General features: G+C 46.5%; 3 protein-coding genes across 3 annotated transcripts; 2 read left to right on the forward strand and 1 right to left on the reverse strand.

The window, feature by feature from the left end:
* The first annotated feature begins 2,997 nt into the window (after positions 1-2,997).
* Positions 2,998-10,727, forward strand: Dnaaf2 (dynein axonemal assembly factor 2). The gene is made up of 3 exons (XM_038336216.1): positions 2,998-4,800; positions 6,574-6,717; positions 8,840-10,727. The coding sequence occupies exons 1-3, from the start codon at positions 3,013-3,015 to the stop codon at positions 9,386-9,388; spliced, it is 2,481 nt and encodes an 826-aa protein (XP_038192144.1). The 5' UTR covers positions 2,998-3,012; the 3' UTR covers positions 9,389-10,727.
* Positions 10,728-13,290: 2,563 nt separating this feature from the next.
* Mgat2 (alpha-1,6-mannosyl-glycoprotein 2-beta-N-acetylglucosaminyltransferase) lies at positions 13,291-15,369 on the reverse strand. Its single transcript, XM_038337865.1, has one exon. The coding sequence runs from the start codon at positions 14,898-14,900 to the stop codon at positions 13,572-13,574; it is 1,329 nt and encodes a 442-aa protein (XP_038193793.1). The 5' UTR covers positions 14,901-15,369; the 3' UTR covers positions 13,291-13,571.
* Positions 15,370-15,423: 54 nt separating this feature from the next.
* Positions 15,424-16,924, forward strand: Rpl36al (ribosomal protein L36a like). Its single transcript, XM_038337866.1, has 2 exons — positions 15,424-15,580; positions 16,497-16,924. The coding sequence occupies exon 2, from the start codon at positions 16,527-16,529 to the stop codon at positions 16,845-16,847; it is 321 nt and encodes a 106-aa protein (XP_038193794.1). The 5' UTR covers positions 15,424-15,580; positions 16,497-16,526; the 3' UTR covers positions 16,848-16,924.
* The last annotated feature ends 1,800 nt before the right edge of the window (positions 16,925-18,724 follow it).

The raw sequence follows: 18,724 nt of genomic DNA on the forward strand, positions 1-18,724 counted from the left end.
GGGAGCAGGTTATTACAGAAGCTCTGATGAACATCGTGACTCAGACCAGGCGTGGAAAGCAGCAGATAGTGGGGCCACAGTAGGACAAGGTAGGACTTGGTAGCTGAATGGCAGCGAAGGGTAGGTAGTCCTAAGGATATATTTAGATCCAGGCCTAAAAGCCAGGGAGGTATTTACTGAGACCTCAGGTTTGAGAAGTGTCAGGGTTTCTGTTCTAAACATGGTGAGCTGCCTAGCCAACGTTCAGGTGGAGAAATCTAATGTGTGGGTCTCCAAGGCTCAGTGGTCAGGTATGAATGAAGGTCTAATCTTGTAGGCAATAGTTTCCCCAAAGTAAGATCCACAAAGGCATCTTATTAATGAAGTTCGGTTTTGAACTCACAAGTTTTCTGTCCTTTCCTCCTACGTGCAGGATTATAGATAGGCACCACCATACCTGGCTTAGGGTGTGTGCATCTTTGCCAGCTGTATACTGTTGTTTTTCTGTGGCACAGTTACTGCACCTGAACCTACCAATGCCTCAGCTGCCTCCACATAGGGAGGCAAATGTTTTTTACTAAGTCCTTATCTTTTTATCAATAAAGACTTGGGAGCCAGATGCTGGGGTGAAAAATCCACTAGCTCAGAGAGGCAGAGAAAGCACCTAGCTGCTCCCTCCTAGGTCATCATCCCAGAAAGAGCTTTCTTCTTCCTCCGCCTAAAACAAAACCTCCAACCAGATGTCCCCTTCTACTTCCTGTGGCTCTCTCCGACCTCCTGACTTCACCTTTGATGGAGGAGGGTCATCTGTCTATGTATTACTTTCATTGGTTAATAAAGAAACTGCCTTGGCCCTTTAATAGGACAGAAAATTAGGTAGGCGAAGTAGACAGAACAAAATTGTGGGAGAAATAGAGACAGACTCCCAAAAGTTGTCTTCTGACCTACACATGTGCATCGAATACAGGTGCATAAACAATGAAATAAAATTCCCAAAACAGCATTAGCTTACCTACATAGTAGACAGAGTAAGGGGCTTGGTAAGGTCGTGGAAGAGCTCTTTAGACCGCGATAAAGACGGGGAGGGGTGAGCCAGCACTGCGGCCCCATGTGTGAGAGCAAGGAGAGCAGGAAAGAGCAGGAGCTTTGAGTACCGACATCGAGAGGACAACACATTCCAAGCCAGGCTTGCGACTGCTGAGAGATGAAGGAACAGGAAGGAAAGGATGATAGTCCAGAGTTCTGCTTTCAGCCGTTTCAAGCCTCCAGGATTTAATAATTGCTACTCAAATGGAGATAGTTGGATGAGTCTGAAACAGAAGTTGGTTATTTGTGAGTTTGTTTATTTATTTATTTTTGGAGACAGGATTTCTCTGTGTAGTCCTAGAACTCCCATCTGTAGACCAGGCTGGCCTTGAACTCAGAGATCCACCTGCTAGGATTAAAAGCATGCACCACCATGCCCAGCTGAATACATAAAATATTTATATATTTGTGGAAGGGATGATGTGGGCTGGAGAGATGGCTCAGAGGTTGAGAGCACTGACTGTTCTTCCCGGCAACCACAAAGTGCCTCACAACCATCTATAATGAGATCTGGTGCCCTCTTCTGGCGTGCAGGCATGCATACAGGCAAAACACTATACATAATAAATAAAATCTTAAATAAGTAAAATTTTAAAAAAGAGATGATGTAATGGTGACAAGGTGCTGTCGCAGTCGTAACAGAGGAAGACATGCGGAAATGACTGGAAGAACAGGTGGAAGGCGCGGGTGCAGCTCAGTGGAAGAGTGCTCGTCTTGCATGTGCCAGGCCCTGGGTCTGGTCCTGGAATACTCTCTCTCCCCCACACAAAAAAAGGATGAGTTAAGAGAAAAACTTAGAAAAGGTCTTGTAATGCCAATGTAAACTGTGCTAAATGCTGCACCCATAAAACTGACCCTGGACTGGCCAGCTATCAGTTCATAACCTTTCTCTGGCCCTGGGGGTGGCTCGGTGGTAGAGCGTGTGCTATAGGTGTGAGGGTCTGGGTTCGGTCCCTAGCACCATAATTAAACAAAATTCCTATAAAGTCTGGTGGCATAAAATTCCATTGCATTACTACCACACCTGCTGCATTAATTCCTTGTGGAGCTTCTATTTTTACCTTTAGAATCACCCTGTTAGAAATTACTGAGTCGATCTAAGGATATGTGGCTTGCTCTGTTTATTTATTTATTTATATATTTATTTATTTTTGTCCGCATCCGTTGACGCCTGGCACTCTTGGATCCTCTGCGACTGGAGCTGCAGTTAACTGACATGTGGGTGCTGGGACCTGAACTCACGTCCTTTGGAAGACCAGCCAGAGTTCTTAATCATTGAGCAATGGCCCCGGATGTGTGGTTTTATAAAGATGTGCAGTTTTAATTCTATTCTCAACCCAAGGAAGCTGGTCAGGACAAAGTCTTATTTTGCTAAATGATTTATGGATCTTATATTTACATTTTGAAAAGTGAATAATGTTTCCCTGCTTATTGGGACTTGAGATTTTCAAGTCCATCTTTTGCCCCCAAGAGTTGTTATGGGACAATTATAAGGTGTTATACCTGAAAATGGAAGTAACAAAAATCAGGGCTTAAATGTCGGTTTCACAAAATGAAAAGACCCAGATAAAAGTTAGGTTTGTGATTGTAACCTTGGCTAGAAAACTCATTTGTCTGTAGAAGTGAACGGTTAATAAGATAAAGACACAGTGCTGAAAATGAGGATAGTTATCACGATAGACTGCAAAGTGTGCCCTGGCACAGAGAACTCAAGCCTGCAGCAGGTAGACTGGCTGCCTGGTTTGAAGAAAGGGCCTAGTTCTAGCAGTTCCACAAGATCACTGCCCCTCCTCCCAGGTGTTACTGTGGCAACAAAGCACGCGCTGCCCTGCCGTCCAGCCGTTACCTTCCTAAGGCTGGTCACTTGTATCACCAGACGCCAAGCGCGCCCTTGACACTCCAGTTCGAGCTGATCCTTCACCCGGGTGAGGGGCCGAGTTGGGCACCATGGCCAAGGCGGCGGCCTCCTCAGCGCTAGAGGACTTGGATCTGAGTGGAGAGGAGGTGCAGCGGCTCACCTCCGCCTTTCAGGACCCAGAGTTCCGCCGAATGTTCTCCGAGTACGCCTCGGAGATCACCGACCCTGAGAACCGGAGACGCTACGAGGAGGAGATCACAGCGCTGGAGCGGGAGCGCGGAGTGGAGGTGCGGTTCGTGCACCCGGAGCCGGGCCACGTGCTGCGTACCAGCCTGGACGGGGAGCATCGCTGCTTCGTGAACGTGTGCAGCAACTCGCTGGTAGGCGCACCCAGCAGCCGGCCGGGCCCGGGGAGCGGCGGCACGGCAGCTGGCAGCCACTGGTCCCTGCCCTACAGCTTGGCGCCCGGCCGCAAGTATGCGGGGCGTAGCGGCTCCCGCTACACAGTCTACGACGTGGTCTTCCACCCGGACGCACTGGCGCTGGCCCGGAGCCACGAGAGATTCCGCGAAATGCTGAACGCCACGGCCCTGGAGGCGGTGGAGCAGCAGTTCGGCGTCAGGCTGGACCGCAGGAACGCTAAGACCCTGAAGATCAAGTACAAGGGGGTGCCCGAGGCCGCCGTGCTCCGCACGCCCCTTCCCGGGGGTGTCCCTGCCCAACCCGAGGGGGAGCCGCCCGGGCTTCTCCCGGACCTGCTGTCCCCGTACCGCTACCCCGCGGCGGCGGAGAGCACGGCTCGCACACCGGCGTCCCCGGCTCCCCAGGCCGAGCAGCGGCCGGAGCCCACGGAGCCGCGCTGTACCGTGGTGCAGCGCCACCACGTGGACCTGCAGGATTACCGCTGCTCGCGCGATGCCGCCCCGAGCCCCGTGCCTCACGAGCTGGTGGTCACCATCGAGCTGCCGCTGCTGCGCTCGGCCGAGAAGGCGGAGCTGGAGGTGAAGGGGAAGCTGCTGTGCCTGGACTCCCGGAGCCCCGACTACCGCCTGCGGCTCTCGCTGCCCTACCCGGTGGACGACGGCCGCGGCAAGGCGCAGTTCAACAAGGCGCGGCGGCAGCTGGTGGTCACGCTGCCCGTGGCACTGCACATTGCGCGCCGGGACCTCGCCGCGACGCCGGAAGAGTCCGCGGCCGAGACCGGAACTGACGGCGCAGTCTGCGCTTCCGAGGGCGACCCTGCTGCCGCGCGGGGAGAGCCGGCCGAGGGGACCCGAGCTGATCGCGGAGACGAGAGCGGCGTGGGAGCTCCAGGCTTCGGGGCTGCAGACGCTGAAGGGGAGCGAGACTTCGGTGGGGACTCGGTGGCGTCTCTAGGCCTCGGGGAGGGTTCCCCTTGTGGGGACCGAAGCCTCCCTTGTACTGCGTTCCCGGACTGCGACACCGAGCCTCCTGCGGGAAGACGGGGACCGTGCGGAGACCTCAGTGCCCAGACGAGTGAGCAGCAGGAGGAGACCCTCCACGACGCCTCGGGCCCAGCCATGGGTGGCCCCGGAACCGAGAGCATCGAACCGTTGTGCCCTCCTTTGCAGTGTAATCAGAACGAGGACTCCTTGACTTTGCTCATTCAAGTGCCTCGGATTCAGCCGCAAAGTCTTCACGGGGACCTGAGTCCCCTCCGTTACAAATTGTGCTTCTCCACACCAGACTCAGGCTACTGTTTCACTTTGCAGTTTGCTCCAGAGAATACACTGAGTACCAAAGAACCCGAGATTAGCATTTCTTTAAACAATGCAGTGATAGTCCTGGCAAAATCTCCGGAGAGCCGTGGACGCTGGCGAGAATGGTACTGTGGCTTGAACCATGATTCTTTGGAGGTAACCGTTTTCACTATTAGAAATACTCCATTTTACTTTAAATTTTTTTTTGTTTACAGGCACGTACACAAATGTTTCCCGTCTATTCATTTTATGAAAGATAGTGCGCGGTAAGTGCGTTCTCAAAGCCAAGTGTGCACATGTCCAAAGGTTGCAAACTGTTCTAAATATATAATTTTTCTAACTATTAGTTCACTTGCAAATTCAAATACTGTTTAATCAAAGAGAATTTGAAACATTTCTTTGATTCTGTCCCCATGTTTGGGCCACATAATAATCTTTACTTTGTAATTATAATATTTAATATTTACTTATATAAGCACAGAAGAAGATAATCTTATTTTGAGTAACAATAAACTGATCTTATGAATTAAGTAATTTTGAATATCGTTAAATGGTTGTTCCTCACTTAAATGCATATAAACAAGTTATATTGTGGTTGGATTTGGGTGATTGTGGTTTAAATTTTCTAGTAATAGTTGAGAAATCTGTTATTGTCTTAAAATCTATTTACTTTTTTTTTTCGAGACAGGGTTTTTCTGTAGCTTTGGAGCCTTCCTGAAACTTGCTCTGTAGACCAGGCTAGGCTGGCCTTGAACTCACAGAGATCCGCCTACCTCTGCCTCCCAGTGCTGGGATTAAAGGCGAGCGCCACCACCGCCCAGCTCAGTTTACTTTTAAATAACTATGTACACTCAGCACACTAAAATATATCAGTTCTTAAAAATAAAACGTGGTGACGTTTTTGAAAATTCTGCACTCACTGTGTTTGCATGTGTGTGCCTGTCCTCCCTTCCTCTGAGACGTGTCTCTGTGTAGTCCTGACTGGCCTGGAACTAACTCTCTTTGCAGACCAGGCTGGCCTGGAACTCAGAGATCCACTAGCTTCTGCTCCCATCACTAGGAGTAAAGGTGTGTGATGCTATGCCCAGCACTGAGTGCATTTTTTATAATCTTTTTTCTTAAAGTTAGTATTAAAATACCTTTGTTAAACTCTGACACTGCTTCTAAAAATTAAAAGTAAATAGAAAGTACTTTTAAATAAAATACTGTAATTGGATCTTAAGTGGCCAAGAACTTTTTCTGTATTTTGTTTGAGACGTGGGGTCTGAAGTGGCCTAAGGTAGCCTTGAACTCTTGTGTAGGTGAAGGTGACCCTGAGCATCTGGTCTTCCTGCCTTTACTTCCCAAGTGCTGGAAATACAGTTTTGTACCACTATATCCAGTTTGCATAGTCAAGAGTTTAAAAGACATGTTCTGTTTATTTCTTAGCTGGTTATTAGGAATTATTAGAAGGCCGAACTGTAACAGCTAGAATTGCACTTACAGCCTTGAGGTGTTTATTCCTAATACCAGGGGCACCAGTTAGGGTGATGCATTCATAATCCTAGCACTTAAGAGGTAGAGACAGGAGGATCAGAAGTTGAAGGTCACCTGCAGGTACACAGAGGCCAGCTTGGGCTACTGAAGTCACTATATATTTGGAAAATAAAAGAAATACTATTTGTAAGTAAGATCATCTTGGTAGGGAAAGCATACCTCTACTTTAGTAAGCTTAGAAAAAGCATCAAGACTTCCTTTTTTATCTTCTCTTTTTAGGTGGATCTTGTGAATACATGTTTTTCATATTATATTTTGGACAATACTAGAATTCCTCTTTTCAAGATAGCACTCACTGTTGGTGAGATAAACATTTAAAAAACTGTATCAATGTACTATGTAAGAACTTTTACAGTGACCTGTAAGATGGAACATTTTTTCTCTGTACTTTAGGAAAGACTGTTTCTTGATGAAGAAAACGTTAATGAGTTTCTTGATGAGGTCCTAGGCTCCCCATTGACACGGACAAGGACCCTAGACCCACCGCTGATTGAAGTTCTTCAGGTTACAGATGAGAAGATTCAGATTCGTGCAAAGGTAGTATTTTGGTGGGGTTTAAAGGGGAGTGACTATTGGCCGAATGACTTCACTTCTTGATTTTTTTAAATTTTTTAAATTTTTTCAAATTAGGGTTTCTTTTTGTAGCTTTGGCTGTCCTGGAACTCACTATGTAGACCAGACTGGCCTGGAACTCACAGAGATCTGCCTGTGTCTGCCTCCCTAGTGCTGGGATTAAAGATATGTGCCACCACCATACCTGCAGATTTTTCTGCATGTTTATGTATGATTAAAAACTCCACTCTTTGTTTTCATATTATTTTTTAAAAAGTGTTTGTTTTACTGTAACTACCAAACAAGGGATAAAAATCAGACAAACTTGATGTTCTGCCAGATAGCAGTTGAATTTGCAAATGAACCTTGGACTCAGAATTTTACATTTAGACAAATTTAGCAATTTGTCTTGCTGTTACTTGAAATCCAAAACCTTTTTTTCCTAAGATTTATTCATTTTTATTTTATGTGCATTGCTGTTTTGCCTGCATGTTTGCTATATGAGGGTGCCAGATCCCTTGGAACTGGAGTTACACAGTTGTGAGCAGTCATGTGGATGCTGGGAATTGAATTCAAGACTCTGGAAGAGCAGCCAGTGCTCTTAACCACTAAGCCATCTCTCCAGTCCCACAGAATCGTTTATTCGGGATAATATTTATAGAAACACCATATCAAAAGCATTGTAAGGAGGCTCACACATCTCAAAAGAGATAATCGTGGCTTCCCTGCTAAGAAATACACCAAAGACAATTTAGTGCAACAGTTTTCTTGTTAGTTAATCCAAGAAAACTATTTATACAGGAACAACTTGTACATATGCATTGTGTCACATATGATCTAATGTGTATGTGTGTCCTGCTGTATGTGTGACTGTGTGCCACATATGTGCCTCACAGATCAGATCCCTTGAAGACAGCATCAGATCCCTTGGAAATAGAATTGTAGACAGCTGTGAACCGTCATATGGGTGCTAGGAATCGAACCCATGTCCTTAGGAGAAGCAGCCACTGAACCTGCTCTCTATCCCCAAAATAAAATACTTTAAAATCTGATTCATAGAAGAACAGAACGTTTTTTAATTCCACAATATTCCTCCAATTATACATATATTTAGGAAGTTTGAGATTTTTGAAGAATAAGCAAGTATTTTTTGATTCTCAAACCATAAAAATTACATCATAGAACATTTTTTAGCTGAACCTTAAGTTTGGTTATATTTATGGTCTTCAACATTGGACAAAACAACTTAGGAACTAGCATCCCTGACTGAGAAAAGTCAAGAAACTCCACAGTGCCTCTATGGTAATGACTTGACGACATCTGTGGCCATGGCTGATCCTTGACTCTGTTGTGAAAGAGATGACGAGTAATTGAAAGGATTTTTATTTTTTATTTTTTTTTAAATATTTATTTATTATGTATACAATATTCTGTCTGTGTGTATGCCTGCAGGCCAGAAGAGGGCACCAGACCCCATTACAGATGGTTGTGAGCCCCCATGTGGTTGCTGGGAATTGAACTCAGGACCTTTGGAAGAGCAGGCAATGCTCTTAACCTCTGAGCCATCTCTCCAGCCCTTGAAAGGATTTTTAAAGAAAATTTTTCCCCAGCCCTAATTGAAAAGATTTAATCAGAAAATTAAAGCCACAAGTCATTGTGGCTTAATCCCGGCACTCAGGAGGCAGAAGTAGGCAGATTTCTTGATCTAGGCCAGACCCTGTCTAAAAAAAATTAATAGAAAAAGAAAACTGAAACTGGTTTGTAGTTAAGATGTTCAGTAGATGCCAGTGCTTCCTGTGCTAACCTGGTGAGGTGAATTTGAAACCATGTAGGTGAAAGGAAACCTTCAGAAAACTGTTCTTCACATCTCTGAGCACCCCTAATCATATTCCTCCCTGCTCACACACACAGTGAAGGCACTCAGCGCCTATGTTGTAAGGTGAGAACCAACGCCCATAACTTGCTCCCTGACCTCTCTGTGTGTGCTGTATCATGCATGAATATACAAACATACACACAATTTTTTAAAATATGATTTTCAGAGAGTACTATGATTCAATTTCTGTTGCTTCAAAGAATTACTAATTTGCTGTTTCTCTTGATACAGTCGCAAGCATGTAGTGATCCTGATGGGCTTCAAGGAACGGGAAAAGGAGGCAGTGAAGGACGCCCTCTGAGTGAAAAGGGAAACCCAGACCATTTTCCCACCTCTACAACTGACTCCCATTCATATGCAGCAGTGGAAGCATTAGAAACAAACCCCTGTGGCTCAGCTCTGGGCCCTCAACACATTTGTTCTGACACTCCTCACCAGCTGTCTGGAAAACCCCAGCAACCAGAGCCAAACATGGATCCTGAGTTTATAAAAGAAAACGGTGCGACCTGCTCAACTGAGGAGCAGGAAAATATAAAAGAGCCAGTCATGACTGAGGAAAGGGAATTAGATGGTGATCACCTGTCTTCAGTACTGAACAAAACTGTAGCACAAAACATACCTGACTTGGACAGCAGCATCAAAGAGACCAACACGGAGGATGGCAGTGTGCAGGTCATCAAAGAGACCAACACGGAGGATGGCAGTGTGCAGGTCATCAAGGACCACACGACACACTGTGCGTTCAGCTTTCAGAACACTTTGCTGTATGACTTGGATTAATTGTATATAATTTTGAAATTTAAATGTTGTTTAAAAAATTTGGGACCTAAAATAGCTTCTTTGTGTTTTTAACTATAAACAGGCAGAGGCAGGTGATCTCTGTTAGTTTGAGGGCAACCTGGTCTACAGAGTAAATTCCAGGACATCCAGGGCTACACAGTGAAACCCTGTCTCAAAAAACAAAAACAAAAAATAGCTACTTTAAAAAAATATAAAAATAAACATTTACAGTTGATCCTGATGGCGAGCCAGCAGCCAGGTAGGTGCCTGTAATTGCAACTCCTAACACTGGAGAAGACTCATGGTCAGCTCAGGTCAGCGTGGGCTACATAATGAATTAGAGATCAGCCTGGGCTACCTAATGAATTAGAGGCCAGCCTAGGCTACATAATGAGTTAGAGGCCAGCCTGGGATACATGAGAGGCTGCCTTAAAAACAAAAATGCCAGGCAGTGATGGTGCACGTCTTTTAATTCCAGCACTTAGGAGTGCAAGTTGTTAGAGGCCAGGCTGTTCTACAAAGTGAGTTCCACAACAATCAGGACTGTTTTTCTCTCCCCCCAACTCAGAAACAGTCTTCCAGGGGGAAGAACAAAAAACTGGAGATACTTTTTTTTGAAGTTTCCTTAATTATAAGATAAGCTTTGTGATTTTTCTAATAGAAATATTTTTCTCAAGGAGAGTAAAATCATTATTAACACAACAACAGGATGGAAAGATGGCTCAGAGGTTAAGAACACTTCAGAGATTCTGAGTTCAATTCCCAGCAATCACAAAGTGGCTCACAACCATCTGTAATGAGATCTGGTGCCCTCTTCTGGCCTGCACTGTATACATAATAAATAACCAAAGGAAACAAACACATTCCTTATTTGTGGGTTGGGGGTGGACCGGTAGGCCACAGCATGAATGTGGAGGTCAGAGGACAAGGTGTGTCTCGGATTAAATCCAGGTCACCCGCCTTGGTGGAAAGGGTCTTCATCCACTGAACCATTTCTCTGGACCCTTAGTTTTGTGAAACGCAGTTGGCTCATACTCCCTGTAGTCAGGCTAGCGCCAACTTGTGGCAGTCTTCCTGCCTCAGTTTCTGAGTGCTGGGATTTTAGGCACGCACAAGCAGGCCAGACCTGTAAAATATATACTTGAGCCAGGCGGTGGTGGCACTCGGGAGGTAGAGGCAGGCAGATCTTAGTTCCAGGGCACCCTGGGATACCCAGAGAAACCCTGTCTTGAAACGCAAAACAAAATTACATAGTTGTATTACAAGTACATACTGGCTTTTGCGTTTTTGTTTTAATTATGTTACTTTTTTGGTACCAATTATATATTTTCATATAAGTGTCCCATATGAGTTAAGATAATTTGGGGAAATGGCTGGATGGCTCAGCAAATAAAGGTACCTCCTGCCAAGTCTGACAACCTGCGTTCAATCGCTGGTACTACTCGGATGGAGAGAACCTACTTCTGCACGTTTCCCTGACTGCACACCTACTGTGGCACACAAACTTGTACGAACACACGAAACATACACAGACATAAAAATATAATTAAAACTATCTTAAAGCCAGGGGTGGTGGTGCATGGCTTTAATCCCAGTACTCTCCAGCTTCAGGTGGGTGGGAGTCCGAAGACAGCTAGAGCTGCAGAGAGAACCTGCCTCAAAACTTTGGAGGCTGGAGAGACGGCTGAGTATTTGGGATACTTGCTCTTGCAGAAGACTGGGGTTTGATTCCCACCACCTACATAATAGCTCACAAGCATCCCAACTCCAGGTTTAGAGGATATGATGACCCATTCTACCTATGTGGGCACCAGGCACATGTGAATATATATATGCAGGCAAAACAGCAAAATATAAGCTTATTTTTTTTTTTAATTGTATGTGCTTTGGTGTTTTGCCTGCATGTACATTCATGTGAGGGTGTCAGATCTTTGAGTTAGTTAGGCGCTGCCACGTGGGTGCTGGGAATTGAACCCAGGTCCTCTGGAAAAGCAGTCAAGTGCTCTTAACTGCTGAGCCCAAAGTTAGAAATTTTTAAACAATCCATTTTCAAATTTAATTTTAAATAATTGCGTTTAAGATTTTTTTAGAGAGGCTGGAGAGACAGCTCAGTGGTTAAGAGCACTGACTGCTCTTTCTAGAGGGCCCAGGTTCAATTCCCAGCACCCATGTGGCAGCTTACAACAGTCTGTAACTCCAGTTCCAGAGGATCCAATGTCCCCGCTCTGGTCTCCACAGGTGGTGCACAGGTATGCATACAGACAAAATATCTATACATATAAAAATGACTTTTAAAAATCCTTAGAACAGAAATTAATAAAAACCTTGCCATTTGTTCTACCAAAAAAATTGTCTTTTACGTGAGAAACCATTTATTTTGGAATCAATTTATAACTCTTAAAATGTGGTAGAGGAGACCATCACAGGTTCCCCCCACCACACACACACAACAATATTTAGAACAGGATGAAAGAACACAGAAAAGAAAATCTCTCTTGATGTCATTACTGGTCCCAAGGCCATGAGCTTAAGTATCTCTGTTTCACACAAGGCTGCTAATTACGAGCAACCTTTGAACACTCTTGGAAACATCTACTTCCTTTGTCCTTTGACTGGTGATAGCAGGGCAGGAGACTCTGATGTACATCGCTCCCTACACAACGGTAGCACAATGTACGCTCTGTAATCCCAGCTACAGACTGAAGGGTTACAAATTCAAGGCCAGCCAGAGCATGCACACAAACCAATCTTTTAAAAAAAAAAAAAAGACAGCCCAGTGGGAAAGCACCAGCCAAGCACCTGTAGTTGACCCTGGGACTCAGGGTAGAGAATCAACACCCTCTGACCTTCAGCATGTACCCTGGATACACACGTGTACACCCATACATTTGCACATGGGAAACGAATGTGGTAAAACATTTTAAAAGACAGTGATAGACTGAGCGGTAAGGGTAATATAAAAACCACACACCTATGCTTCACCTTCAAAGAGAATATCCATTTCTAGTATAAAACTAATGAAAACAGTAATTTTTGAGGCTTTGGTTCAATGAGTCTTCTAATTTTTGGCTGAATATAATTACATTATGGAAAAGTAATATAAAAATATGGAGTAAATCTAAAGCTTGCTCCCTGGTACTGTGCCTGTTCTTTTAAAAGTATCTCAGTCACAGCTGGCACCAGACCTGCTGCACCTTGGCAAGACTGAACTTTGTATCATTTCTGGCCTTCAAAAAAACAATTTAGGCAGCATTTCCCTTATGCAGCAGCCTTTCTTATTGTTCATTATCTGTGCCTGGCTAATCTGAAAGCCGAACAATTTCTTCCCGAGAGAATGCACTGTCATGAGCCAGCTTCATTTTAAATTCATATAATGCATAGTTAGTAAAAACTAAGCTACGATGCTCATGCTCAAAACTTCTAGAATGTCTTTACTGGTACAAATACAACATTCTGCAAAATGACTAGGGAACTTTTTATGCAAAAATGAGTATTTTATTTTGGCAGCACTAGAAAGGAAAATAAAAATCAAAACCACTGTATTTCTACATTGAGGTGAAAACAGTGTTTAAACTTTCTTATTAACCAAATACATTCCAACAGAAATCATGTAATATGAAGGCCGAAAGCACAGGCAAACCGTAACAACAGCACAGGAATCAGTAACACTGAAATGACTTCTGACAGGGTGCTGAACAAATGGAACTTGAATTCTTAATCCGTCAGAGTTCCTAAGAGCGCCAACAGAGAAACTGGGCCCGTCCCAGCAGTGCTCTATCGGCTCCACCCACTGGAATACTTTTACTGCCCTGACACTTTTAAATAAACCTTGCTGTACTTAAAATAAGTTCTGAAAGTGGAAACATATACAAAGTTTTAGATAAAAAGATTAACAGATGCGATTTAAATAAAATTTTCTTTTTTTTAATCAATAATAATCGAATCATCACCCTTAAGCAGATACAGACTGAATTTTAAAACCCAAATCCCAAAATGAAAATTTCAGTTTGAAATTTTAATCAAGACATAACGGAAAAGGATTACTATATATTTGGACACCTTTAACAAGAAATTTATGTATTAAAGCAGAAACCAGTTCCTATACCCTTTATTCAGTTGTACATCCCATTGAGAGAAATATAAAAAGGAGAAGACTGTCACTTTCGCAGCGGTGATGTAGTTTTCACTGCAGTCTTCTATAACTTTTACAGAGTTCATGGTCCCTAATATCTCCCCACCCTCCATTTTTCCTAGGTGGGGAAATGGCTACCATAGAAAACTTCTCACTGATAACTAGAGTTTCTGGAAACAGGTACTGTTGGTTACTTTTTAAGAATGACTCAATCTGGGCACTCTGGGTGGACGGCCTACATGTTTTCTTGTGATGCATACCACAGTCTCCAGCATGGAAAATCCTAGGAGCCTGAGGAACTAAGACCTTCCAGAATTTCGGAAGACAGGAGACAGTCAAATACTGAAGAGTCCAGTCCCAGTTGTAATCATCGTAAGTACAGAAAGTGTCTGTGCACTCGATCAGCTTCTGATAGGCATCTCGGGTCAGGGCTAACCCCATATTGTGCTCTGTGGATTTCCAAGTTTTCACATCTACCTTGTCAGCAATGCCATAGAAACTCCGACTGGCAGTGTAGGTCCCTAGGGAGAGGACATCGCAGCCAGGACACTCCTGCTGCTTCAATTTCCACATCTTTTTGAAGACATGGTAAAAGTCTGGGGCTAGGTAGTGGTCCTCTTCCAGGAAAAGGATAAGGCCAGTGTAATCTTGGAGAACTTTGACTCTCTCCCACACAAAATGCAGCTTCCACCACCAGTGATGTTTGGTTTGCGAGAATTTGGCCTCTCTGTAATGGCCGAAGGAGTCAGGGTATTCGGCATTGATGCACCCCAACTTCAGAGCGGCATTCTTCTTTAGATCTCTGGGGCAATCTCTGGGGTCACTACCCGGAAACTCACTCGGGTACAGCTGAATGCTGAACGGAAAGAACACTTGCAGAACCGGGCAGAAATCCACCCTAGCTATCATATTGTTGATCTCTGCGGACCAGAAGTCATGACTAAAGATCACCAGGACTTCATTAATGCCCTGGGCTTTTCGAAGCGAGTCCAGCAGTAGCCTGAGGTATTCCGGCCGGTTGTGCACCTGGACAACCAGCACCAGCTCCCCGGGGCTCCAGGTGCCGTCATTATCGACATTCCTCAGCATCTGATCAAAGTTCAGCTGGTACACCAGGGACCGGTACCGCAGCGTGAGGTTGTCCACCTCCGGGCGCGGGGCCGCGGGGACCAGAGGAGCCGCCGACTCGTTGGAAACCCTGCGGATGCCTACGGACACGGCGAGATGGCCCGCACCCCGCGGGGGCTCCGCGTCCAGCAGCGGCGGGGCAAGGGCGTCGTTCTTCCTTTGTCGCCCATTGCTGCTCCAGAGGACGAAGCCGCAGGCGGCCACCACGAGCGTCAGGATTAGCACCTTCCGTTTGTAGATGCGGAACCTCATGGTCTCCAGGGCTGGGAGCGCGGGCGCGGAAAGGAGCTGGCGGCCTCTGCACGGAAGGGGCGGGCGGGCGGCGCCGTCGCCTTGGCCTGCAGCCCTAGGAACTGGCCCCCGCGGCGGCCCTCGCTAACTCATCCCGGGCCCCGGCGGCCTGGGGCCCGAAGGCTCTCAACTGCCTCGCGCCGCCCGGGCTCCGCACATCCTCTCTGGCAGTTGCAGCTCGGGCAGCCGCCCCGCCGCTACGAGCCGCGGCTCAGCGTCGCCTCGGTCCTCTCCATTCAGCAGCCCGGGTCCCGGAAGAAAGCCAGCCCGCGGCCGCCGCACCCCGGTTCCGTTACCTGCGCTGCCCGCGGCCCTGCGTCCTCCGTGCGTTCATCCTCGCTCGCGCGGCCAAACACCGCCACCGAGCGCCGCAGCCTCGCCCCGCTCCGCCGGCGACCGTTCTGACAAGCCGCGACTGGCCCCGCGAGCGCCCGGGCCCTCCGGCCCACACCCTCCACCCCGCCCCGCCGGCCGCTGGTTGGCGCTTCCCAGGATCGTCCGGAGGCGGATCTCCGGAGACGGCCGCCGCCTATTGGCTCGTGGTCCTGTCGCTCAGTTCCAGTTCCGACTTCCGCTCGCCTCGGCCCTTTCCTGTCCGGCTCGTGCGGTGGTGGCGGTGGTTTCGGACGCTGGGTCTCTTGGTAAGTCTGGAGCTGAGCGGGAGCTGGCTCCTCTGGGACCGGGGCTCCCGAGGCTGGGGGCGGCCTGGCTCGGGTCGGTCGTCGCGGGAAGCGGGCGGGCGCTGCCCGTGGGCACGACTGAGGTCGACAGCCTGCGGCCCTCTCGGAAGAGGCGCTCCAGCATGGCGGCTCCCGGGCCGCGGGACACGCGGGCTGCTAACGACACGTCAGCCTTCGGGGCCGCTGGCGCGTGACGGGTAGAGGGGTAAAGGCGAGCCGGACCGACGTGGTACGGGAGAGCGAGGCGGGCTGTAGCAGGAACTCCGCCAGTCATAGAGAGCCACGAGCTAGAAAACGGAGTCGGTGTGGGGTAGTCGGAAAGAGGCTGGCCCCTGCCCGGACCCCAAGTGTCCGTTGTCTTAGTTTCCTTTGGAGACAGGATTTCTATGTGGAGTTTAGACTGAACTAGCAATCTCCTGCCTCAGCCTCCCGGAACATAGTCCGTCAGGTGTGTTTTTGCAGTATGTCTCAAAAGCTAGTTTTTCTTTAGGCTTGCAGTGATGGGGTTTGAACCTAGGTTGTCTAAGCAAGCTTCAGAACTGAGCTGCATGCCCAGCCCCGCACTTGAGGCATTCAAACTGGTGTAGCTGGGCACGGCCGTGTACTCATCTGGAAAATGAGTACTAGGTGGGTTTACACGTACCTTCTCCCTCCGCTCCCGAGACAGGGTTTCTCTACCTTTGAAGCCAGTCCTGGAACTCACTCTGTAGACCAGGCTGGCCTCGAACTCAGAGATCCTCCTGCCTCAGCTTCCTGAGTGATGGGATTAAAGGTGCGCACCACCACCTCCCAGCAGGTTTACACATTTTTTATGACTGTTTTTATAAATTCCTAAAAATTATCAGAATCAATGTCTGAAACTTTTTTTTAATTACAGTTTCCATCGGGTAGACACTCTACTGCAAACATGGTCAATGTACCCAAAACCCGAAGGACTTTCTGTAAGAAATGTGGCAAGCATCAGCCTCACAAAGTGACCCAGTATAAGAAGGGCAAGGATTCCCTGTACGCCCAAGGGAAGCGGCGCTACGATCGGAAGCAGAGTGGTTACGGTGGGCAGACAAAGCCAATTTTCCGGAAGAAGGCCAAAACCACAAAGAAGATCGTGCTCAGGCTTGAGTGTGTGGAGCCCAACTGCAGGTCCAAGAGGATGCTGGCCATTAAGAGATGCAAGCATTTTGAACTGGGAGGAGACAAGAAGAGAAAAGGCCAAGTGATCCAGTTCTAAAACTTGTGTTTTCTGAGAGGAAAATGCCAAAGCAATAGGAAAATTACCTGTTAGAAAATAAAGTTATTGATACCTAAGCCTTGTGCTGTTTTGATTCTAAGAATTGCATATTGAGGGTTTTTTGCTTTTGTTTTAAATTTGGTACTTAGTGAGTGACAGGGTCTGTCTCTACCTCCTGGGTATTAGGATTACAAGAACTGCACCATACCCTGTGTTTCTGGTGCCCTGTTGGATTGAATCCATGGCTTTCTGTATGCTAGGTTAGGTGTGCACTCAACTAGCTGTCCCACAAGACGTATACAGAGATAATACAATTGACTGGTAAATAATGGGCACAAAACATATATTGTGGATATGTCACTCGCAGAACAGATGGGAAGATTTCATCATCTGGGTGGTGGTGGTGTACACCTTTACACCCAGCACTCGGGAGGCAGAGGTAGGTGGATCTCTGGAGTTTGAGGTCTGCCTGGTCTACAAGAGCTAGTTCCAGGCCAGTCTTCAAAGCTACAGAGAAACCCTGTCTCGAAAAAACAAAAAATTTTTTTCATCCTCAGAATAGCTTTCAGACTAATGCTTTATTGTCCATTAATTTTCAGACCTGTTGACCTTGGTTACCTGCCTGTGGACACTGATGTGTTGGGTAACTTGTTCAAAAAAATTACATCAAAAACTTTTCTTACTGTAAGAATAAAAATTTGAATTCAATCGAAGACTTATTCCTGGGGGTGGGGGTACAATTAGGGCTCAAGATGGCTCAGTAGCTGAGAGCCCTGGCTTCTCTTGATTGGAGTCCTAGAATTCATATGGTGGCTTACAGTTTTGTTTTTTGTTTTTTTTTTTTTTGGTTTTTCGAGACAGGGTTTCTCTGTAGCTTTGGAGCCTGTCCTGGAACTAGCTCTTGTAGACCAGGCTGGTCTCGAACTCACAGAGATCCGCCTGCCTCTGCCTCCCGAGACACCAGTCTTTCATGTGTTGCACGGACACATGTGCAGGCAAGGTACACATTTGAGTAAAATAATTAACTGTGGTTCAGTGTCTTATTTCAAATCAGCTTTTGAGGAGAAACTTGGTGGTAGTGCCAGGAGTCAAGCCTAGGGCCATCCATATATATATATATATGCTAGGCAAGTGTTCTATTGAGTCATACCCTTGTGAGACAGGGTCTATAGCTCTGGCTGGCTGTCCTGGAAATATCAATATATGGCCTCAAGCTCAGACATACTTTGCCTCTATTGTGTGCTACCATGCCTGGTCCTATATCCTCCTTGAATAAAGTTCTAAAAGTGTTCTAATGCTTACTATAATAGAAATGTCTGAATCTAAAAAAGGAAAAAAAAGCTTCAAATGGGGAAGTTTTAGGAAGATAAATTTGGAAATAATCTCGAGTGGTTCTCAACCTTCCTAATGCTTCGACCCTTTAATACAGTCCCTCCTGATGTGACCCTCAACCATAACTTTGTTGCTACTCCATAACTGCAATTTTACTATTGTGAATCATAACTAAACACCTGATATGCAACTCCTGTGTAAATGTTGGACTCCCAAGGGGCTACAACTACATGGTGAGAACCACTGATCTAGTTCTTCCCACAGCCATACAGCAACATGCTGACATTATACAATACTGTTTCCTGCTTGCTCTGGGTTGCCTGGGACTCATGTAGACCAGACTAGCCTCTAACTCAAGATCTGTCTCTGCCTCCCAAGTGCCAGAATTAAATGTGTATCACCATACCCAATTTATAGTTTGTGGGGATGGAACTTGGGGAATTTAAGCATGGTAGGCAAGGACTCGACCAATTGAGCTACATCCCCAACCCCTAAACACTTAGTAACAAAAAATGCTCCTTTCCCCAGATTCTCAAGTAATGCAC

This window comes from Arvicola amphibius, chromosome 7 (assembly GCF_903992535.2).
Source record: "Arvicola amphibius chromosome 7, mArvAmp1.2, whole genome shotgun sequence".
Lineage (NCBI taxonomy): Eukaryota > Metazoa > Chordata > Mammalia > Rodentia > Cricetidae > Arvicola > Arvicola amphibius.